At 37.3% G+C, this 24,506-nt stretch overlaps 1 protein-coding gene across 8 annotated transcripts in view; it reads right to left on the minus strand.

The window, feature by feature from the left end:
• Positions 1–2,199: 2,199 nt before the first annotated feature.
• tnk2b (tyrosine kinase, non-receptor, 2b) overlaps positions 2,200–24,506 on the minus strand; it is a 98,306-nt gene continuing 75,999 nt past the window's right edge. For 4 of the 8 annotated variants that reach the window (XM_048164555.1, XM_048164552.1, XM_048164551.1 and 1 more), the window contains exons 5-15: positions 21,470–21,622; positions 20,874–21,151; positions 20,443–20,569; positions 18,741–18,982; positions 18,100–18,294; positions 16,580–16,671; positions 11,310–11,429; positions 9,057–10,453; positions 7,884–7,979; positions 7,545–7,672; positions 2,200–3,736 (exon numbers count right to left, since the gene is read on the minus strand). In XM_048164555.1, the coding sequence (XP_048020512.1) occupies positions 3,730–3,736; positions 7,545–7,672; positions 7,884–7,979; positions 9,057–10,453; positions 11,310–11,429; positions 16,580–16,671; positions 18,100–18,294; positions 18,741–18,982; positions 20,443–20,569; positions 20,874–21,151; positions 21,470–21,622 (2,835 nt within the window). In that variant the 3' untranslated portion in view covers positions 2,200–3,729. The remainder of the gene's footprint in view (positions 3,737–7,544; positions 7,673–7,883; positions 7,980–9,056; positions 10,454–11,309; positions 11,430–16,579; positions 16,672–18,099; positions 18,295–18,740; positions 18,983–20,442; positions 20,570–20,873; positions 21,152–21,469; positions 21,623–24,506) is intronic. The other 4 variants (XM_048164554.1, XM_048164556.1, XM_048164557.1 and 1 more) reach the window with 2 other exon arrangements.

The raw sequence follows: 24,506 nt of genomic DNA on the forward strand, positions 1-24,506 counted from the left end.
CAGTCAACGTGACTACAGTGGTTTTATGAAGCGACGAGAATACTTTTTGTGCAAAGAAAAATAAATAAATAAATAAATAAGGACTTTGTTCAACAAGTTCTCTTCCAGCTGGGCTTCTGGCATGCGCTCATGAAAGCACTGCATGAAGTAAAATTAGAAGTAAAGTAAAATTGCAGACAAATTTAACAGTCATTCCCATTCTATCTATCTATCTATCTATCTATCTATCTATCTATCTATCTATCTCAGGCGATTTCAAACTGATTATTTTGGTGTGGATCCTGTGTTCATATATGCTTAAAAAAAAAAACTAGGAGAAAATGTTCCAGGTTCTAAAACAAACAAACAAACAAACAAACAAACCGGTAAAATTAGGGGTTCTCAACTCTGGCCCTCAAGGTCCACCTTCCTGCAGAGTTTAGCTCCAACCCTATAATCAAACACACAAGCTAATCAAGGTCTTCAGGATTACTACAAAGTTACAGGCAGGTGAATTGGATCAGTGTTGGAGCTAAACTCTGCAGGAAAGTGGACCTTAAAGTCCAGAGAACCCCTGTTTTACAATAAGTTGCATTTGTTAGTTAATATGAACTAACAATGAAAATTATTCACCCTCATGTCATTCCACACCCATAAGACCTTTGTTCATCTTCGGAGCACAAATTAAGATTTTTTTGATAAAATCCGATGGCTCAGATGATTTCAAAACACTGCTTCATGAAGCTTTGAAGCTTTATGAATCTTTTGTTTTGAATCAGTGGTTCAGAGCACGTATAAAACTACCAAAGTCACGTAAACCATTAAAATTTCAAAACACTTCTGACGTAACAAAACCTTGTTTACTGAAATCACGTGACTTTGGCACTCTGAACCACTGATTTAAAATAAGATTTGTAAAGCTCTGTAGCTTCATGAAGCAGTGTTTTGAAATCGCCCATCATTAGATATTGTTGAATAAAGTCGTTATTTATTTTTTATTTTTTTGTGCACAAAAAGTATTCTTGTTGCTTCATAACATTAAGGTTGAACCACAGTAGTCCCATAAACTGTTTTAAATATAACTTTAGTACCTTTCTGGGTGTTTGAAAGTGTAGATGAACTTGCTTTCAATGCAGGCCTCACTGAGCCATCGGATTTTATCAAATGAGGGTAATTCATGACAGAATTTTCATTTTTGGGTGAACCATTTAAACCCTTTATATCCATGCTTGATTGTTTCTGTGTTTGCAGCTCACAAATCAAAGTCATGTTTGATCTTGCTACATGTTTTTGTGCTGTTAGTACCAAGAAAGTTACCCAACGGTTCATTGTATCACTACACAACACCCTTAGCAACCACTCTTAGCAGCATAAACTGTATGTTCTCAATTGATATTGTTCATTGAAGCTTACTATATTATGTAGAAGAGTATTGTGAGAAAGAGATCGAGTGAGTGAGTTTGTTACCTGCATTCAGATTTATCATTTCCTTCAGGTCAGTCCTATGTTCATAATAAAAAATCTGTTTAAATGTCTGATGTATTATCTTGTACTTTTAACAGTTAAGGGATTTTCCCGTAACTGACAGTCACTTTGTCAGTTGTGTCTTGTTCCGTGTTCACAACAAATTGTCTTTTCAATGTAAAAGTCTTCACTACTGACTGACACACTCATATAGACAGTCTTTGCTGCCATCTAATGGCATAATAATTTAACTTCTGTTGCCGTTTATGGTCAGGGACTATTTTTTTCCGGCGGTAGAAAGGCTTTAGTGAAAGTTTACTTCATGAAAGTTGCATTGATACATATTTTTGGCTTTAATATCTTTAACCGTTTTATAAAAGCAATAAGGTACTCGAGGCTAATGCTGTATTGTGAATAAGTCACGGCTGAAGGGGTTGCAGGCACTCCGCTTCGCGTTGTGCCTAACAACGCCCTTCAGCCATGACTTATTCAGGATACAGCACAGCCTATAAGCTGATTTAAATATTTAAAATGAATTATAACTTATCAATAATTACTTCCTGTTTGAGCTAATTTGCTACAGATTGACATTCTATTTCCGGGTGGTCGGTGAAAAATATGAGGGAAAAAACTATCCAAAATAAGGCTGTCAAAGTATAAGTACTGTTGTCCCTTCACACAGTATTTTGCATCACAGTGTTTTAAAAGTGTTCAAGAGGAAGGAAGAAAATATAAAGACACTTCCACAGAAAAAGATAAAAAATAATCATTTTAATAAAAAATACATATATTTATATTATATACTATAAATGTGCATCATTATGCTTTTTACACAATTAGGATACAAAGGTTCTAGTTTGTAAAGCTATTGTGAAAAATGGAACTAATGAACATGTAAATGGGAACACAGGGTTATCAGGCAACTCACTTCAGTCTTCCTAAAACTACAACAGCATAAATGTAAGACTAGCTTCCACTCTTGACTGAATCTTCAGATGATCAGCAGCAGGGTGCAGAATGGTGTTCCATCATGCACAACACAGAATTTACCAGGGTAACAAATACTATAAGTCCCATTCTCAGATTGCCGGGACACAGGAGAAGACGGTGGACAGCGTTCCATCACGAACACGGAAGCAGCATCTATGCGGTACCCACACATACAACACTGAGCATTCACAAAGTAAGGGTGCTACAGTCAACACACAACACAGTTAGAATGCCATTCAGTGGTACAGGAAAAAGGGCTCTCTTAAACTTTTAACATTGCTGTGGACTCATTTGCTGTTTTTCTGTTATTTGTTGGTCACTGTTCAAGCACATCTATTTATGTAAGCAAGCAGTCTGAAACACCTTATTGCAGACATAAAATCTTTTGTACCTGAGTGTTACGATGCCAAAAATGCCATAACATGACTGTACAACTTTATAGGAGAAACTAATTGAGTCTAGTGTTGTGTCAACCACACTGAAACCGACATGTTAACAGTTGTGCTTCGTAAAAAATGACTAAGAAAAGGTTCAGTCACTTAATTGTGCTTAGGAGGTCTCCTGATGCATTTTCAAGCCTTTTGTCTTTTACTTTCAGATTGGAAGTATTGTGCAAATCAACAAAAAAAAGTGTTTCATGACTTCATCGATGACACCAGCTAAATCAATTGGCTTAAAATGAGTGATTCATAGTGATTCATGAGCAAAGTACAAAGTAAAAAAAAAAAAAAAAAAAAAAAAGGCAGAGAGGGTCTTAAGTCTGTCAACATGAAGGGCTTTAACATATAATACATCAATTCAACATACTGTACATACAACAATTGAAATAGGTCAGGATTCAAGAACTCTTACTCTGTTGCAAGTGACCCACACAAAAACAGATTAAATTAAAGCAAATGTAAAACTGACAAATATCTGACAAAGAACAACTCGAATCAGATGCACACATATAACCAAAACATCTGACAATATATACATACGTACGGCTTTTATAAGTTTGTCTATTCACCTCTCGTATAAAATTATGAAAAATGACAAGCAGCACCTTGTTTTCCATCTGTTGCAATCAACTGGAAAATAAAAAGCGGGTTCTTTAAAATTTGACCTGCGAATTCAGTATTGCACCCTAGAGGGAGACTTCTGGAGGAACACAGTCACTGTCTTATGCATGCATGTATAACACACACACAAAGTCAGATCTGGAGGTAAAATGTGCTAGGATAGAGTTATGGTTGGCCATCGGTGTCCCCTCTGTGCTCTCAACAGTCTTTTAGAGCATGAGGCTTTTCTAATGCATCATCGTCTGCAAAAAAAAGAAAATAAATATTTTATGCATAGAAATTTTGACAAAAACTTAAAATGGGTAGCAAAGCTAATACAGTACTTCAATATGATATAATCAAAAATGGGAGAGAGGAAAAATAGGAAAAAGGAAAATTGAAAAATAAAAATAATTGAAAGCTACACAAAAAAATGCCAAGAATGCAACTTGAAATGCAGTCCTGCAGAACTAAGTAGTGAAGGTATACAAACTTTTTTTTTTCTTTTTACAGGCAGCAAAAAACAAAATGTGCTGACTTTGGAATACCACACTCAACACTGACTGACTTTTTTTTTTTTTTTGTAGACTCAGCCCCCTCCCTGGATGTTTTCTTAAAGCAGAAATGTCTACAACAGATGGAAATTGAGGATAGGTACTGAAATTGATTAAAACTAGGATGAGCATTCCCTGAAGCATAATTGTAACGTTTAAAGTTATTGACTGAAATTAGTTTAGAGTTAATGCAACATCTCTGTGCAGGTGTCAGGAAAACTGCCTGAAGGCTCAGCAAACAAATCTGTCTCTTATCCTTGTTCAAGGCGTTGATTTCACTGTAGTCTGAGTACAATACACTGAAATGTTGTAACTAACGGCACATCAATTCCATGAAAGTTTTTAAAAGATTAGTTCACTTTCAAATGAAAATTAGCTCAATCTTTATTCACCCTCAAGCCATCCTAGGTGTATACGACTTTCTTCTTTCTGTTGAACACAATCTGAGAAATATTAATAAATATCCTGACGCATCCAAGCTTTATAATAGCAGTGAACAGGGTTCACGAGTATGAGCTGAAGTATAGAAGAAAGTGCATCCATCCACATCCATCTATCATAAACATAATCCACATGGCTCCGGGGGGTTAATAAAGGCCTTCTGAAATGAAGCAATGCATTTATGTAAAAAAAAAAAAAAAAAAAAATCCATATTTAACAAGTTATGAAGTAAAATATCTAACTTCCACCAGACCACCTTCCATATTCAACGTATGATGAATGTGTAAAACTGTTGCAGTTCAAAAAGCTTACCCTACGTCCTACACCTTCCCCATTTAGCTTACGGAAAAAGTGTAACTGATGAGACAGACACTTTCTTCATAACTTGAATGTGGAAGGCGGTGTGGCGGAAGCTAGATATTTTACTTCATAACTTGTTAAATATGGATTTTTAGGGCCCAAGCCCTATGCAATGTCCTCACTAAGACATAAATACAAACCTGTGGGTGTGTGTGTGTTTACCCATTTTTTGATGAACTTATAGAAATATTGAACTGCAAATGAGAACTTCACACTCATTTGAAATTGAACCATGATATTATAATCACTATTTGGACAGGACTACTTTTCAAATGTCATTTGAGTTACAACATACAAGACTTAAATCTTTGTTTTGTTTTGTTTTTACAAAGGAGAGTGTGTGTTTTCTTGACATGGGTGTTATAGAAAGTCATGTGCTGTGTTTGCAAACAACATGTACAACGCACGTCTTTAAATTAATTGATAAATAGTGATTTTTAATAAATTTGAATTATAAGTAAATTTCACTTGATTTTATAAAAGTGGCTGTCTGTTTAAAATAAACTTGCATACATGAGCAGAAAAATTTAGACATGTACCTTACTATTACCTGACACTGATATTAAAATTGTCTTTGCAGGTTCTGTGATTTGGCTTTATTTATTAATTTTTTTAATTTTATTTTTTCATCTTATACCACACATATTGAAATTAAATGAAAGCATGCTTTTGGAGCATAAGACTGGTGCACAAACGATAGTTCAGGGAGGTCTAAAAACACATGAAGAGAAGTGTTAGGATTATACAACATCAGAAATCACAGACATTCGCATTAGACTGGATTAGATTTCTCAGAGCACAGTAGAGTTTGAGCAAATAACAGTATATAATTTGCATCAAAATCTTATGGATGTGGTTGTTGTGGTTTGTGATCAAATGGGCACCAGCTGCTGCATTAAATGTGGTGTATTCAAATAACTTTGTCATAATCCTTTTATGTTTACCCCTTTTAAATGCCTCTTGCCCACTGTGCACAGTTACCGGGTAGGCGGTGCAACCGGGCTTGGGCCCGCCATATACATATCAGAGGTCGCGTTAACCGGAAATTTTCCGTCATTGACGGAATTTTTTTTTTATCAATGACGGAAAAATCTGAAGGCCGTCCGTCACGGTGACAGATTACACTGAGGGTGATCTACTGTAAATTGTAACTGTAATTCACACCCCTGTCCAGTTGGTGGCGAGTGCGCTCCAATGTAGCAGCAGAGCACTGGATCCAGAACAAAAATAAAACTGGCAGGAATCTTTTGCTATGCGTTTGATACTGATAACGCACAGGCGAGTACCCAGAAGCTATAACTCTCTATCACGCCACATTAAAGAGCGCCAAAACGGTATTTATTGCTTGAATTTCTTAATGAAATGGACAGAATTTGAAATCTGAGACTTTTGTTCCATATCAAAAGCAACACAAAGCGTTAAGCCTATTGCGATTTATTGGATGGGAGGGTTTAATCATCAACTGAAAACAGCATATAGCCTACCAAGAGATCGATTGTGATTTACGAATCGATATTGGTCTCATGAATGCGCAAAACAGCAAGGAGACATTTTAATTGTTTATTAATAAAGTAATGTTTTCTGAATCAGTGTCGGCTGCAAAGATGAAGTTGATATTGACTCATCATCTCATGATGCGCTAGAGAGAGAATGCACTTCATTCGGTTTAGTCTACATAATCAGGGTAGCCTATTTCTTTTCGTTTTGAATTAATTAGTTTTTGTTTAAAGTAGGTATTTAAAGCTTTCTGTAGATATATTTCTCATGTCTGTGAGGCAAGCAGCCGCTGAGTTTCGGTTCATTTAGCTGACGCGTTCCAGTTCACGCGCCAGTGATCGCGCCCGCGCCTCCATGTCATGATTATATTGTCTGCTATATTTGCTTCTTATTTATTACATCCAGGCAATTGGTTAATGAAACATTGATTAAAATTAAGATACAATTTTTACAAAACGAAATTCACTTTAAAGAAAGGCTTTCTACAAAATAAAACATAATGAAGTGTTTAAAATCATGTCTGACCCTCTCCATGTCTCCCGATATATTGCGCATCTTATGATGCATCTTACTCATGCTGTTTACTTTTCATAATCAAATAGATGAATTTAAAATATAACCTAGGACTATTTAAACATAAATATGAAACTACGTTTTCTTTAATGGCTACCATTGTAGCCTATAGTACAGTACAGAGAAATTTCACGTGTGAATTACCCGTCATTTTAATTTTCATATTTTAATTATAATAACACATTTAATTGCTTTTATTTTTGTTCAAATGCTATAACACATTTAATTTATTTTATTTGTGAACAAAAATAAAACCAATTAAATGTGTTATTATAATTAAAATATGAAAATTAAAATGACGGGTAGTAATAGATTATGACGGAATTTTTACGACCCTGTCCGTCGGACAATGTTAAAGTCTAACACAACCTCTGATATATATATATATATATATATATATATATATATATATATATATATATATATATATATATATATATATATATATATATATATATATATTTTTTTTTTTTTTTTTTTTTTTTTTTCCTCCAAAAAGGCATTGCTTTGCTTCAGAAGGCCTTTATTAACCCCTGAATTGGGTGCTATGGACATAAGTTTTCTGGAAAATTACAGACTCATGCTACAGATGAGAGGTTAAATTACCAGTAGGGGGCAGCACAGAATAACAAAAGAGAAAGATTACCTCAGCTTGACCGAGCCGTATGAGTCCAACAGTTGTGTACTGGCTAACTCCAGATTCCAGTCATACATCTCTAGAATCTTATGACACTCTACCCTTGTCTTTAGCCCTAGACAGAAGAGCTGCTCTACCTGTGAACCAAAAAAATGGGAAAAATGGAAAAGAGTAATTTAAGTCATTAGGTTCTACATGAACATCAATCTCTGTGTAAGAAACGTGCCAAAGACAAAGGAGAAAGGAGATTTCCAGTGGTTTTTTTTGTTTGTCTGATTACTTCAATTCAGTTACAATTTGATTACAACTAACCAGCCAGTGAATCAAAACAGCTGTGATGGCTGTTACCTTCAAGTAGTGTACAGCCTTCTGTACATTCCAGCTGTGATTCTGTAAAGCCGCCTGACATTCTTCAATTGTTACTCCATGTACAGCCTCTTGCACCTAAACAGGGCAAATCCAATCTATGACTATAAATCCTTAGATGGTCAGTAAATGAGTGGTTTGGAATAATCAGAGAGATTAATGTGAGCCTGCGATTAATATGAGTTTACACTTGCATATAATAATATAGATATAGTATAAAATATGCGTATTTGGCATGCTGTCTGAGGAGAGGGTTCTGAGCTCGGCACAAACCCAGAGCAAACCCCCTCCCCCCAGTCCCTGGCTGGGATAGGAATAATCGAGAGTGGGGAGTTGGGGTGGAGGAGAGATGTTGAAAAAAAGTCACGGTAAGTCAGCTCTATACATATGCCTCCTCTCAGGCTGACTGGTGGATTATCTAAACACTATTAAAACAAACAGCTACTCACAAGCACAAGAGACTCAACTCCAGAATAACTGACTGCAATAAAATTTTACATTTAGTATGGCTAATGATGTAACATGCAAAACAATGCATAGCATAACAAAAACAATTTTAATTTTATTAAACTTGCTTACATCAATACTGGGTATTGAATTAAATATAAAGTGGGGTCCTATTTACACAAACTCTGCTCACCATTGTCTGGTTAGGACAGACAAAATAAAGAAACCAGTTTGACCACCGGTAGAGTGATTTGGAGAGTAAAGACAGTGCATTTCGTTTTTGATGCGAGTTAGAATCTGCACGTATCTAGATTGAATGCATACAGGCTCTTCCTACATATAACTCTTCCTAGATATAACTGCCATTTTCTTCTGCTGTCTTGGATACATTTTCTCAAGTAGCTCTCTGCTATACATTGTAGGATTGTCTTCACCCAAAATGATACCTTAGATTTTGGCCTAAACAACTAAGTAAGCCTTCATGATAGGGAGTTTTTTGCCTTAATGAAGTTATCCATGTAGAAAACTCACTAGGGTTCCCTTAATTACGACCCCACATAGACAGCCCAAGTCACTCATGAATCACTATTCTGACAAAAAGAACATGACTGCTTATGTTGGAAGCACATAACCTTTTCTGAAAGTTCTGAAAGATAAACCACCAGTAATAAAAATTATCTGTTTAATATAAATCTCCAAATCTCTCACCAGTCGAACTCTGTCGTGGTTGTTGGTGCTGTCAGCCCTGTTAAATGAGCCATCAGAGCTTACTCGGCACAGGCTGAGAGAGTTCTTCAGCCCACCTCTAAATCCAGAGCCCGTCAGACTGCTGTTGTTATTGGAGGAGAAATTGGACTTGAGCTCCCCTTGTTGATGAACCATGGGCTTAACAGTGGCTGTGTTTATCTGCTTCTTTTCCTCACCGCTCTCAGCCTCTTTGAAGAACTTATCATATCGGTCCAGATACGGAGGCCTCTCAGGCAGGAGGTAGTAGTGCGTGTTGCTGACCTTCTTGCCGTCACGTACAATTGGCAGAATGCAGGGCCCTTTGGCTTGCTCCTTATCTTTGCCCTGTGCCTGGATGACTTTGGGAGCAGCATATTTGGGATCGGAGGCAAAGCTCTGAGTGGTTGGCATGAGTTTAGCAGGTGAGGTGGAGAGGTAGGATGGGCCGTAGATGGAAGAGGCTGAGCAAAGGCTGCTGCGAGTCTGAGGGGAGCCCACATGTGGACTTGGTGTGCGTGAGCCTGGCTGAGAGAGGGGGTCTCGTGGGGGAATCTGAGGTGGACGCTCCTTATCCTCAATTCCTGAGACTGGGGACAGCTCACCAGACCAGCGGGCATAATCGCCACCTGCACGTTTGACTGGACGGGGTGGTATGGGGATGCGTGGTGGTATCTGGGGTTTGTCTTCAGAAAATGTTAGGACAATCTGGCGGTGTGGCTCCAGAACAGGGCTGGTAGAGCTCACGGGTACATTGAGGTGCCTCATACACTCCTGCTGCAGCTCTTGGAAGATCTCAGCAGACTGTGAGAAGGTGCAGGCATTACTCTGCCTGCAGGGCAAAAATAAATTGTCTTCTACATGAGGTTTGCACTCTCCTGTAGGAGTGCAGGGTGTACTTGGAGAGCATGGTTCATCTGCTCCTCGTTCCACACTGTTGATAGAGCTCACTTCAAAGTCATCCTCATCTTGTGCTACATCATCATAGGCTGGGGGTGGAGGAAGGGGCCGGGCGTCCCAGTCCACCACTGGGGTAGGGTGAAGGGGGCGGGGTAGAGAGCGCGAGGGGCTCTGAGGAGGAGTTTTGTCCAAAATGTTCTCTGCTTCAAGTGCCAGTTTAGCAAGGGTTGGGATCTGGATTTCCATCACAGGAGAGGGTGAAGGTGAGGCCGATGGAAACTCTTCCCCAAAGTCTATGAGAGAGACTTCTGTGGGAGTGCTACCTCCTGGAGTCCGCACACCATATGTGGAACGATCACCTAATTTGGTAGCAGAGACCCAGGCGGCTGGTTTGAGCTTAAGGCCCTTCTTCTTCAAAGAGAGTCGCCGAAGACCTGATGAAGTTTGGTCCTCATCCTCAGCAACAGCATCATAGCAGGGTTCTGGTCACATAACAAAAACACATACAAACAAATGTCTATATGATCTGTTGAGCTTGACATGTAATTTAATGACAGAGGAAATGTAAAACAGAGTTATAGAGAAAAATACTGAGCATACATGAGAACAGTCACGAAGGTACAGTATCTCTCACATTCCTTCCGAGAAACTAATCAACACCAACACATCTCATACCCCTTTTTCACCAATATTTGAGTGGGAGCCAGCACTAAACAATTCTTCCAAGGGTCTAGATTTTGCAGTGTAACATGGTCTTGTTGAATGTGAATGCTAACACACATACGTCTTTGGCTTCTACATACAGAAAATGGCAGTTATGTGCTTGAAAAATCAGTTCCGAAATGAGACCAAATGTGCTCTTAAATCAGTTAGGAGGACTTATAAAACAGGGGCAGGGCTCAATGCTAAAGATTTTTTTTACCGGCATGTTCAGAACAGTGGTTCAAATGTTTAAGTGCCCTGTCAAAAATTTCACTGAAAATTTCAAACATTTTCACCACAAAAAAAGTAACACTAATAACATATAAGAGTTTCATTATTTTTCTATTTTATTTTTTATTTCATTCATTCATAATTTCTAATTTTACTTTTCAAACAGTAAAATTTCATAATTCTCGATTCCAATTTCAATCATGTCGAGAGAGATTTGCAGATCCTCTGTTAAGCACCAGCTCCTTAACCAGCATTATTTTGGTGAAAAATGGGTATTATGGGATCAGTCACATCAGCACATGAAACCACAGCAAATACACAACAAACATAAGACATAAAGAGCTGGAGCAATTGGGATAGAAGCAGTGGGAGGGAAAAAAGGCATACAATACAGATGTTCTGTACCTTTGAGGAGGGGTGCTAGCAGTGAACAGAGGGGGCATGAGCAGTGCTTAAACTGAACTGATGGTCCACACTTACTCTTAACCAGCAAAGATGGCTGAGGGGGCCGAGGGGGAGGCTCCTCTGTAGAGCAAGCAAGCAAGTGAAAGACAGAAAGCATATGCAAAGAAATTCAGCAGGTAGGAAAAAGAAAAAGAATAAAACATAACAAAAGTGAGAGAGCCCAAAGCATGAAGACCTGCATTAAAAGAAGCTGTTAACTGTTAACATTTTTTTTTTTTTTTTTTTTTTTTTTTAGAGTTAATATTTTTAAGTAGGGGTTTGGATTACAAGGATTCCTTTTTAACCAACATATTTCTTTCTAGTCATTTATGATTGCTAGATAGGGTTTTTTATTTTTATTTTAATAATTCGAGTCAAACTGATACACCAATAAATCATTCAGAGCACTGTTCATGTGCTTTTTATGTTCTGGGGTTTAGCTCATGACAGCATTTACAAATTTCATGATGGATGGACAACAGCTCGGCTGGCTTATTGCTTTCTGTTTATCACTATTATTTCTATTCATCAGTTTGAGTGTTAATCAGGGCTGGCTGCATCTGAAAAAATAATATTGCACCCGTTTTACAGTAGAGTCATTTAAAGGCATTTATTTTGATTATGAACTACAGTGATGTACTGACCCACAGATTTTGTAGGTCATAGGTATGGAGGACCAAATTACTCAAAATGAAATAACTAAATTAAATAACGAATTCAATAAAACAACAATTACATGTATCAGTTTATTCTGAAATAATTTATTTAATTATTTTGTAAGCATTTATAGTTTAATATATTACACAATATCCTCTTTCACACACTATTATTGTGTTTAAATATAAATTCTTTTCATAATTAAATGTTCTTTTTCAAAAAGTTGTTTCATAATATGCTGCATTTACGAATTAGGCCTATTTGACGAATAATGTATTTCCAAAACACGATTTTCCCAAAGATTTTTTTCATAATAGAGGACATTTCACAAATGCCACTCAACAGACAGTGGGCGGTGCTTGGCGTTAATTGGCTAATCCTTTCAGATGAATTACTTAGGTCTGGCAAGGTGAACTGAAAGATTTGAAACAAATATGGCTGTAAGACTTGATCATACTTGATCAAATTAAAAACGCACTGCTTTTATTTGCAGATGGAGTAGGAGGAAATGTTTTGTTTGGTGATGCTCTGTTATCTGGATTAGAAGACAAAGGATGTGCTAGTAGCAATAAGTGCATCAGAGGATCTAGAAATTGATGACTACATATGGAACACTTTACAAGTGACTGAACACAGAGTTCTTGTATATGAGTAGTTATGTAACAGGTGTAATTTGCGGGTGGGACATGTGATGTCTCCACCACATTTTGCCAGGGTCGATAGTCCCTACCACTTTTTTTTTTTTTAAATCTTGCTGTACGGATATACCTAATGCAATTGAAACATATCCAGTTGACATTAATGTGTAAAAAACAAAACAAAAAACATGAATGTGTTGTTTTTGAAATCATGCACAGTGCTTGTTGCCACTGTTTTTAGTGGCAGAACGTTCTATTTTGACTGGTGCACAGTCTTCACGTGGACGAGCACGCGTGTCAATCTATCATCAATCTAATGCCGTTGCAGAGGGTCTATTCTTTCCGGTGAACAAAATGAACACAAAAGTGTCCCTGCTCTTGACATACAATCATTTGATGAATATCTTTAATTTTAATGAGAAAAAAAACTATATGAGTGAGAAGCGTTCCGTGACTAATGTCACCAACCACAGGAAGATTAATTTGTCATGTCTGTCCACACTTCAACTTTCAACCAATTAGCACCAAAAACCGCCCACTTTCTGTTGATTGGCATTTGTGAATTGTCCTCTATTATTATGAAAAGAATCTTTGGGAAAATCGTGCTTTGGACATACATGATTCATGAAGGGGTCATTCGTAAATTCAGCATATTATTATGAAAAACAGCTTTTTGAAAAAGTACATTTAATTATGAAAAAAAATGATATTTAAACAATAATAGTGTGTGAAAGAGGATATTGTTAAAATTTTTAAAATAAATGTGTTTTATGGAATTCTACAAAACAAATTAATTATTATATTAATTATTTAATTATTGAATTATTTCAGAAAAAACTGTGTAGGAACTGTGGACAAACCAGACAAATGAATCATTCAGATGATTCTTTCAAAACATATTTCTAATTCAGAATCAAGGTTCCGGCTCCAGCTCGTCTACAGAGAGAACCAAGGCTGATTATTTTTACAACACCCTATGCTTCCTGATAGCAGGAGAAGTGACAAACCAAAGGGTCACCCAAGAAGATGAAGATTCTTTGATCACCAGAGCAAAGAAACAGAGAGACAATGCAGACCCTTTTGTTTCCTTACTTCACAGAAAAGCCAAAGAGACTGTTCTACAAATAAAACTGCATCAAAATTGTTCCAACAATTTTAATGGACTTATCAAACATCTTTTAACTACATACATTTTGCATTATGTGTCCACAAGTACTACCTGTAAACAGTTATGCTTAAGAACACTCACAATTCATGTAAATGTGTTAACTCTTGACTGACTGAAAGTATGCCTTATTTGGACTTAATTTGATTCTTTCCCCCTTTCCTATATCCTGACTTGAATGAAATCTGTTTAAAATGTATAGTATTCCATTTAATAGAAATTATGTTAAAATGGCATTCTCTGCTGAAGCAGAAACAGGATGTAACACCTATGTTTTATTGGGGGCAGAGAAAAGCCCTTTTGAAACAGGACAATATCTGATTGGCCAAAACTCCTCAGAGGTGTGACAAACAACTAAGTTTAAATTGTTATATTGCAAGTTAGTGAACCAGTTGGTTAGTTCTAAAAAAAAGAAGTCAAGACAAGTACCAAGAACAATGGAGTAACAAGAAGAACAGACAAGCCGCTCATTCAAGCCATCCAACCTTCACTCACTTTTCTTTTCTTTTACTTAATTTTTCTTTACCGCTGAAAGTCTTGTGTCCTAAGTTTCGCCGCAAAGTTCAACCAACGACTTTTGCCGCTTCAACTCCAGCGACAAAGAGACTTCCTTTCATTGTTCCACACGGACCTGACCCTGGATAAATCATCGACTTGGGGAAACCCTTCTCTGCACGACGAGGGAAATTCACATTTAAAGTCAACGCAAGCAAGTACCTCCAGATGAAAACTGAACTGGTGCATTTAAATTAATGATTCATGGTTTGTTCGGGTCTTTGAAATGCATTGATAGGAATTCTGTTAATCATATCCCACTCTCTCTCTCAAAACTCTTTCTCTCTCATTTCCTTCTTACTGCAACGCGTATGAATGTATGTGTGTGTGTGCGTGTGTTTGTGTTAGATTAGTTTGTGTTAGAATAAATAAAATCTCTTGTAGATTTTTAAAAGAAAGTGTCTTGTATTATGTGCTTCTGTAATTTAATGTCTTAAACTGAGATCTTACCGTGCTTTAATCAGTGTTTTCACGACTGTTGGATATTTATATCCGCTAGAAGAGCTTATTACGGCTCGAGCAAATGAACGCTGGACGACTCGTAAACTTACAACTCTTTATAATTCCCTAATAAATTATTTAATTTGAGCTAATTTTACTTCCTAGGGTGTTTTCCCTACAACTGGTACATTTAATTTTTGTTTTATTGAATTCATCATTTCATTTTGAGTAATTTGGTCCTCCACACATAGGACTATCAGTCCAGTGCTTCCCACAGGTTTGAAATATACTTGCGGTGGTAGCCGGGCGAAAAATCCTCCTATTACCCACGGCACAAAAATGGTTTTCTACATGTGACAAACAAATAATGTGTGATTTTTAACAGTATTTTTATTTATTGAAATTAAATTTTAATTACATAGCATATTACAAAAATTACATACTAATATTATGCATTATTATGCATTGTAAATTATGCAAAATTACAGCATTTAAATGGTTCACCTTTTCCTATGTTCTCCTTGCTGTCATATAGTGTCTCTCTCAGTGAATGGGACACAGATTTTACTAGTAAAATTTATAAAATGAATAATGTGTGTCAAATAATTTTCTTAGTCTTTTCTTCCTGTGGGAGAGACTAGAATAATTTACAATGAATTAAATGGAAATCAAATTAAATACAATTTATTGTGTAACCAAAATACCTATTAATGCCCAAAAGAAAAAGAAAAAACTTAGCGTGTGACTTTTAATTATAAACAAGCCTGAAATACACAGGTACTCTTATTTTGAAATGTCTGTACTATTGCAGGCTGATCTTTCAGATTCTTACAATCGTCTAAAACATTTTATATAAAGGCCATAAAGTAGACTTTGTAATAATTCATTAACTTGAGTTCATTAGCAATCGTTTGGCATAAATCTGCGCTTTTCATTGATTGAGAATCACTTTGAAGCAGACTGAAGCGCTGTTGCGCGAGCTTGTAGAACGCGCAACAGCGCCGCCTTGTGACTTTGCAAAATGCAGCGTCTGTGGGAATGTCAGCGGGAGTAAACAGTTCTGACGCACACGTAACGAGCAGGTATGAAACGACTAGTCTATCGATCGCGGATGGTTTCATTATCTTGCGCGGATATAAAAGTATAAGAGGATAAAAATAATAAAAGCAAAAATGTGTCTCCAAATATACTTGGGCGGTCGTTATTATACGTGGGCGGCCCGCCCAAGTAAAGTCTATGTGTGGGAAGCACTGCAGTCATTCTTTCTGGCTCATTCAGTCTTTTGGTGTCAGCAAGGCTGAATTTTCAGCAGTCACTACTCCAGTCTTCAGTGTCACATTATCAGTGTTGAAAAAAGTTGTGCTACCTAATATTTTGTGGGAAACAATACTTTTTTTGTATTTAGTCATGGCCTAATGTATAGAGAGTCAGACTAGTAACCCAAAGGTTGAGGGTTCGATTCTCAATACCAGCAGGAAACACTGAGGTGCCCTTGAGCAAGGCATTTTTATTTTATTTTATTTTTTTTATAAGACTCTGATGAACAAAGTTCAAAATAATTTTTTTATGCAAAAATCTTTACTGTCACTTTTGATCAATTTAATGCATCACTTCATTATTTATAGATTATTAATTTTTTATGATTTAAGATGTTACTAATGTTCAATTTAGGCCTGGAAAATTTTTAAAATGTCTGACATTTCCATGTTTTATATGACTGTGAGAAACCTGTTTATTAATATTTCAACTTTTCTAATTGAAAGTCATTTGCTTACTCTTAGCACGTCCAGGGAGTTGAGTTGGTCTGGCAGAGTTGAAATCCAGCCCTAGCACATCTGGAGGATCCATGGGATTCCCGAGATAAAGACTGCAAAAGCAAGAGAATGGCAGAAGCACTTAGCAGCCCATCAGTGTATATACGAGACCATTTCTTAAATCTAAGTTCACAAGAAAAGCAGGCTCTGGAACCCTGCCCATAGAAGATTTAATGACCCTGTATAACCAAAGTTGTAAAAAGACATTTCAGATTTTAACAACCACACTTATATTTCAATGGATGTTTTATGGTGGTATTTACAGCTGTGATATCAGTTGATACAACCAAGTTTATGGTAGAGACAGTGTACTGTGTTCTACTGCCACCTTGTGCTTATATGCTGTCATCATGTGCAAAGACTTGGGCCGTGGCTCCATCTGAGTGAATGTGTCACTTTACTTATTGGCCATGACAGAGGCATCTGTTATCCAGTGTGTGACCTGCAAGGTTTCATCTTTGCAACTTGCAAGTTTACATTCACACTCACTAAAAATTTGTATTATTTCCTCATTCATCTTAAGGACCCTAACTGATCTATATTAATGTAGCATTCATTCAAATGCGATGTGGCTATGTGAACAGCTACAGTAATTAAAAGAGAACCATGATTCTGTGAGAGGTTAGCAGAACATCAACATGTTTTGTGAGGTTACACAAATAAACACTGTCACTGTGATATAGACCAACATTTAAACTAGAGATAGACCAATAGATAGGTCTGGACAATTCATCAACCGATGTTAAGCTGATAACCATACTGTATCTGTGTAGCCACTTAATACATGAGCTCTCCAAAATGTATATACATCCTTGGATAAGAATAAAGGCTACTCTTTAGGGCTGGGACAATAAATCACTGAATCGCGAATTGAGAAACGATTCTGTATCGATTCTGAGATTTTCCGAATGTATTGCGTTTCTCTCTCGAATCGATTTTGAGCTTGGTTTTTAACAGCAGATGGCGCTGTGTGCTTTAGAAACAGCTGTCTGCTTGCTTCCAAATCCTTACACACACACCACTTGAGCCTTCCACAAAATAATCATTCAAAAGGTTGAAGTGAATTAAAAGGATGTTTGCAGTGGGCTGTTTACATTAATCTCGCGTTATAAAAGCATTCTGAGGTGCAAGCACATAGCCGAACGCACGCATGGACGCTCTTTTCTTCGGGAGCATTTGAGTGTGCCATTAAAAACTAGCCTAGAGCGCAATCTGCTGTTAAAAACCTAGCTCAGAATCAATTCAAGAGAGAATCGAGATGCATTCGGAAAATCTCAATTGATCCACGAATCAAGATGAATCAATTTATTGTCCCAGCTCTACTACTCTTTAAATATAGACATTGAAAAACAGCATTTTTTTAAGCTATTGGGGAAGAAGAAGAAAAAAAAAAAAAAAAAAACTAACACCAATTAACTCTTATTTCAGAGACCACAACAGTGAGAAAAAGTGCTATGTGAGGTAATATTTGAGAGACTCACTCATCGATCCTGTCAGGAAAGCCCCAGCAGCGGTGAGGATTAGTGTCTCCATGGCCTGTGTGAATGAAGCTGTTCTTCAGTGGACGGCTTATGTCATGGGCGGAGAGACCTGCAACTGACGTGACGGTGTTCCTGGGAAACTGACCAACCTTCAGGGTACGCTTGTTCTGACCTCTCCACCAGTAGTTCTCTGCCCTGCATGACACACAGAGACCATTTTTAAGAAAAGAACTGGAACAGCTCTCATATTTGGCTGCTTCATTAAAGAGGTGCAGACAGGGTTGGGAACTGAGAACCAGTTATTATTTATTTCAAGTTTATTTTTAAATATTAGAACCAGCAGCTGTTGATGTGACCAGTACAGTCTGATTCCTGAAAGAGTGACTCAAATGAGCAGATTCTTATTAGTAAATCAACACACTTATGAATCAGTTATTTAACCAGAATCTTTAAATGTATTACAATTCCCATCCTTTGTTGTAGACCAATGGTTCACAGCAAACTTCCAATAGGGCCTCTTATTTTAAAATGACTTAAAATTAGACAAAAGCGTTAAAATAAGCTAAAACAACTAAAAATCTAGATATTTCAGCCTCTTAAATTCATCCCATTTTTATACATTCTATGGTATAAGAGCTCACCTGCCCTCTATGATGGTAATGACATCATTCATCTGGATTTGAAGCTTGTCAGGTTCATCAAAGTCCTGCAGGGCCCTCATATCCGTAGGCATGGTTTCCACTAGAAATTCCCTTAAAGCCATAAAGGTGGGCCTGTCATCTGGTTTTTGAGCCCAACACTGCATCATGACATTATAGATGTCCTGAGGACAATCCTCTGGTTTAGGCAGCCTTTCACCCTCCTTATCTATTTTGTGGAGGATCTGTCAAAAACACACATTTAACATTTTTTGTGATTGACCCAGTAAATTAATGCAATAATAGCAGGATCACTATTAAGAAGCAAATCCAATATCAGGCTCTAAATTGAGTATCATTTTGATTTTGGCTTCCAATGATTATGAAAATACAATAATAGGGATAAAACTAATAAATAAAAAAATAGATGATAGATGAAAAATTCTGCCACATTCTGTCTGTTCTTTCCAGTGGTGCACTTTCTCTCCTCTTTAAAAGCTAAAACTTAACATAGCAAATGTTAAAAAACAAACAGCTGTGCAAAAAAATTGAATGTGCGATAGTATATTAGATCCATGCATTTGGTCTTAATGTGACAGCAGCCTAATAAACCTGCTGCCGCCTGTGTCCTTAAGCTCAAAATATACTTCGTTTTTTGCGTGTATGTGAGGGTACAGTGTGCGTGACGCAAATTTTGCCACCAGAATAGTACACGGGTCATCCAATTTTTGTAACAATGCATACTATGTATGCGCAAGGCCGCACATTCTCATTGAATTTGTTTTGCATTAATCAGTTGCCACAAGGTGGCAACACTGTCCCGGGCCAAGTTTTACAGTAGAAAACGAAACTAAAGAGACAGAACAAGAACAACAACAAAACGCAGGAGACTACAGATGCCCGACGGAGAACAGATACCCGCACTGACAAGCGCTTGTGTGAGGGATTATGAAATAGCTGCAACTTTAGATTAAAAGAATACAAAGACTTTTTTATTGGTCGTAAGTTTTATGGGAAAAATAGCACAGACACTGGACAAAGGTGAAACTTTCTATAGCGCATGTGTCCACTGCCTGCGTTTGCGCACACTATCAAATAGAGTATACTTTCAAAGGCTGCACGTTTTACTGCATGCATACGTGTAAAAATAGCGTACATGTAAAAAAAAAAAAGAAAAAAAAAGCATACTTTGGGCTTTAATGTTGATCTAAGACCAAAAGAACATGAGAAAATCACTCACTACTTTTGACTAAATGAATGAATGGTAGCTGAATACATTTAATTTATATCTTCTTTCTATTGTATCTGTCCTTTTATTTATACTTTGCTTTTTTGTTTTTGTTGTTTACTTGTTTTTTATTTACTTGTATTAACTGGCCTAGTATTCTGCTGTGGTATCAAAACTGGTATCAAGAATTGTGAAATTTTGCTGGTATCTAAAATTTAAATGTCATAGCAACCTTATTTCTAGCAAATATTTACTTGATATTTATATCACTACAGTAAACAAATTACTCATATAAGGTTTTGGTTTTCATGTGATTAAATAATAGTGATTACAATATTGACCAAAATATTCACGATTACGATTATAATCGAGCAGCCCTATTTGGGGTTACTGATACATATCTGTACAAAAGCTGGTCATTTATTAGGCATGTGTTTATGACTAATTCAAAGAACAGATTGTATGAGGTGAGGGTACCTGACTACCATTTAGGCCCAGCCAGGGCTCCTGACCGTAGGTAAACATTTCCCACAGTGTCACACCAAACATCCATGTGTCTGTGGCATGAGAAAATGTGCGCGTCTTCAGGCTCTCTGGGGCACACCTATGTGAAAAATGTAATGTATAGACATTAGGTCAGTAGAATAAAATGCCCGTAAATGAACAGCCCACCAAGGGGATAAATGAAATAAGAATCATGCACAGTTCATTTAATCAAAACAAGAGCCACAAACAATGATCTCATTTAAATTCAATCTGAATCCTGAGCTCTGGCCTGTCACTGCATATAAACAAAATCAACCAAATAATTTAAAGCTCTCCGTATCCCCTCTTGATCGAATCAAACCACATGCAAACACAAACTCTTTCTTTGTAAATATATCCAGCTTTCCAACCCTCTCTCTCACCAGGCGAAAGGGACTTTGCGATGCTCTTGCATGACGTAATGGTCATCGTTCTTAGGCAGTGCCCTCATCAGTCCAAAGTCTCCGATTTTGATCTGCTCACTGGAAGCCAGCAGGATGTTTCTGGCGGCCAGGTCTCTGTGGATGAAGCGTTTGGACTCTAGGTAAGCCATGCCATTGGATATCTGGATGGTGTACTGACACAAGGTGGAAATGAGGAAATGGCCCATGGTCTTTCGCAAACGATCCAGCATGGAACCGAGAGGTGCAAGCTCAGTCACCTTAGAGAAAGAAAGGTGATTAAGTGGGTCATTCAGGGAAGAGAGGCAGGGGGAGAAGAGGGGGCAATATTAAGTTTAATTTCATAGCTTATAACGACTGAAAAGTGATCTGACAAGAAGCATACTGCCAACCGAGACAATGAACACTGCCAATCAGGAATAAATCCAGAAGTCAGTGTCAGCAAATAATGAGTCTGAGAGAGCATGCAAATGTCAGGCCTTATTTTAGCCCACCCCTCCCTTCTCAAGACCTTGATACTTTAGCACCCTGTCTTTGCCACCAATTTGATTTAGATGTGAACATGCACACTCACTCACCATCTTCATGGGGTGCGTGAGGACAACTCCGTAGAGACGGATGAGGTTCTGGTGGTCGAGAGAGTGCATGGCATTGACCTCACAGATGAAGTCGTCCAGAGCATCTGGCTGGTTGAGCACGTCTGTCTTCAGACACTTCACTGCTACATTGAGCTGAGGGGGACATGTTGAAAGAACAGCTCAGAATGAAAATGAACACAATTTCATCATAGGTGTCTTTGAGGGCCAACACATCTGTCTTTGCTGGGGAGAGCTCACAGCAGCTGGAATGTTGCTAGCCTGTACACATAATAATCCTACAAAAACGCTAATGACCGCCTCTGAGACCTGAGTCTACAATGTTGCTGGTAATCAATGAAGTTAAAACAATCACAGAGGAACATTACTCCCTGTGTACCTGCTTAAACTCTGGTGCAAGTTCCATCTTTTGGAAAGAAATCATGTAACATCTGGCATTATTGAGAGTGCCTAAATTATGACTAAACACATCTGCATTGCTTCACGAGTTCATGTTAAAGGGATAGTTCACCCAAAAATGAAAAATTGATGTTTATCTGCTTACCTTCAGTAGAACACAAATGATAATTTTTAACTCCAACCGTTGCCGTCTATCAGCCATATAATGTGGGTCAATGGGAACTTCTTTTATAAGAGTAAATAAAACTTGCTTAGACAAATCCAAATTAAACCCTGTGGCTTATGATGACACATGACACACTTATGATTTGTGAGTGATTTAGAGCACAGCAGAACTCGGTCAGATAAAGGCTTATTGAGGAAAGTTCCTGTCAAAAAAATGTATTGTATTAAAAGGGCAGCTATAAAAAAAGCCAGTGTTGAGCAGCAAACAGGTATTTGAAGCTGCTGGTGTCTCTGGAGTCTTGAGAACCTCACCATGCAGGCTGGCAGTTGTGTGTAAAGATGCATTTTAGACACCACTAACCAAACCTAACAAAGAGAAACATTTACAGTGGGTTTAGAAATACATTTTCAAACAGTTTTATTGCTGTGGTGTTTTTTGCAGCATGGGATAGAGCATAGTGCATTGTACAATAGTGCATTGTACTATGCACTATCCTCCTTTTTATACCATAGCTGAAAATGGCCAGTTATGAACTCCACATATCTTGCAAAAGTCATTTTAATACCCTCCATTTCACTTCCGAGTATTCCAGCCCAAATCATCACCCACCAGCTCCTTGCTGACGTCGCAGTCTTGTTGGAATGTGGTGGCCATTCACCAACCATCCAGAAATCCATCCATTTAGACCATGCATTGTAGTACGGCATTAGTCAGTGAATAAAACTATTTAAAAATGAGTCTTCATGTATTTCTAAACCCACTGTAAATGTTTCTCTTTGTGAGGTTTTGTTTGGAGTGGCTGAAATGCATCTTTACACACAACTGCCAGCCAGCATGGAGAGCTTCTTGAGACTCCAGAGACACCAGCAGCTTCAAATACCTGTTTGCTGCTCAACACTGGCTTTTTTATAGCTGCCTTTTTAATGCAATTAATTTTTTTAACAGGAACTTTCCTCAATAAGCCTTTATCTGACCGAGTTCTGCTGTGCTCTAAATCACTCACAAATCTTATGATAATTCGATAATCTCCATTCAGTTTCACACAATATTAGTTGTTTTCATGCCTTTTGCACAACATTGCACCATTTCATGCTTTTCATCTTCAATAAGATCTTTCTTCCTCCCCATATTGCATGAGAACTGTGACTTGCTTAATAATGTGGAACAACCTCTAAGTAGGGTTTCCATAGATCTGGCAAATTATTTTGTCTGAGATTGATTCCAGTTATCTAAAAAGACATGGATAAATAAACGAACAAACATTTTCTTAGAAAAACTAAAATCTGAATGTTTATTGTACAGAAATCTTACTGATTTGTCTCTTGCATAATAATTTGGAACGCAGTGTATAGTGTAAAGGAGCAGTGTTTGATCAGCACAGATGGCCACAGGAAAGATGTTCCCACTCAAGTCCCATGTGGAAAGAACCCTTTGGTGTGCAACACACACTATCACTACAGCCTCCGGCTCAGTTCACACGACATCTGACCCCTCATCAGGTCATTAGAGGCCCATCTCTCCCACAAGCCTCCTCTAGAGAACACAGCTGCTACAATGACACAGAGATCAGCCCTGAAACAGGATGTTCACATGGAGTCTTGGAACACTTGAAGGGAAAGGTGGGACCACAAGTGTCTGAAAGCTAATCTTTGTTGATCTCAGTTTCTGAGTGCAACAAACAACGTTCCTGCCAAAAATGTGCTACAGTCATTAGTTTGTGATAGTGTCACTTGTGATGGAGATTTTAACAAAATAGATAAACATTTCACTCAAGTATCAACATCACAACCTAGTTGTAAATTTCATTAACGAAAACTGCCAAAAAATGTTAGTCATCGAGCTTTTGTCCCATGACCAAGAGAAGACAATGACGAGATGACACCAAGGGTCATTAAACAATAACTGTGACTATATCAACATGCAATATTGTTGACGAAAAAAGAGGAGACTAAAATGTAATTACAAACAAAAACTTACAAACAAAAAGCTTTATTTTTGTCAGAAAAAAAGACAAAATACTGCTTTACAAGCCTCCACGAGTGTTCATGTTTGCGGTTTCCAAATGTCAAGAGTTTAAATCCCCAAAGCTTTTCTGAATACATTTTCTACCCAGCATTTTACTTAATCTTTGATGTATGAGTTGACATTCTCAATTTGTACTTAGGTGAAAGTGCCATAATTCTGATGAAATGTAAAAAAAAAAAAAATTAAAAAAAAAATTAAAAATTCTCAAACGACAACTTATAATTTGTTTTTATTTGAGAATGAGAATAATTTTGATTTATTATTATTGATACTTATTAAGTTATTATCAGTTTAACCATTATGCAGCATGACAAAAATGTGACTTATGCTGCATCCCAATTCGCATACTATACATCATAAATAGTATGAGCGAACACTCTAATGGCTAATACTGCCCACAATATATTGCACGTTGGACAAGGATTCGAT

This window comes from Megalobrama amblycephala, linkage group LG17 (assembly GCF_018812025.1).
Source record: "Megalobrama amblycephala isolate DHTTF-2021 linkage group LG17, ASM1881202v1, whole genome shotgun sequence".
Classification (NCBI taxonomy): domain Eukaryota; kingdom Metazoa; phylum Chordata; class Actinopteri; order Cypriniformes; family Xenocyprididae; genus Megalobrama; species Megalobrama amblycephala.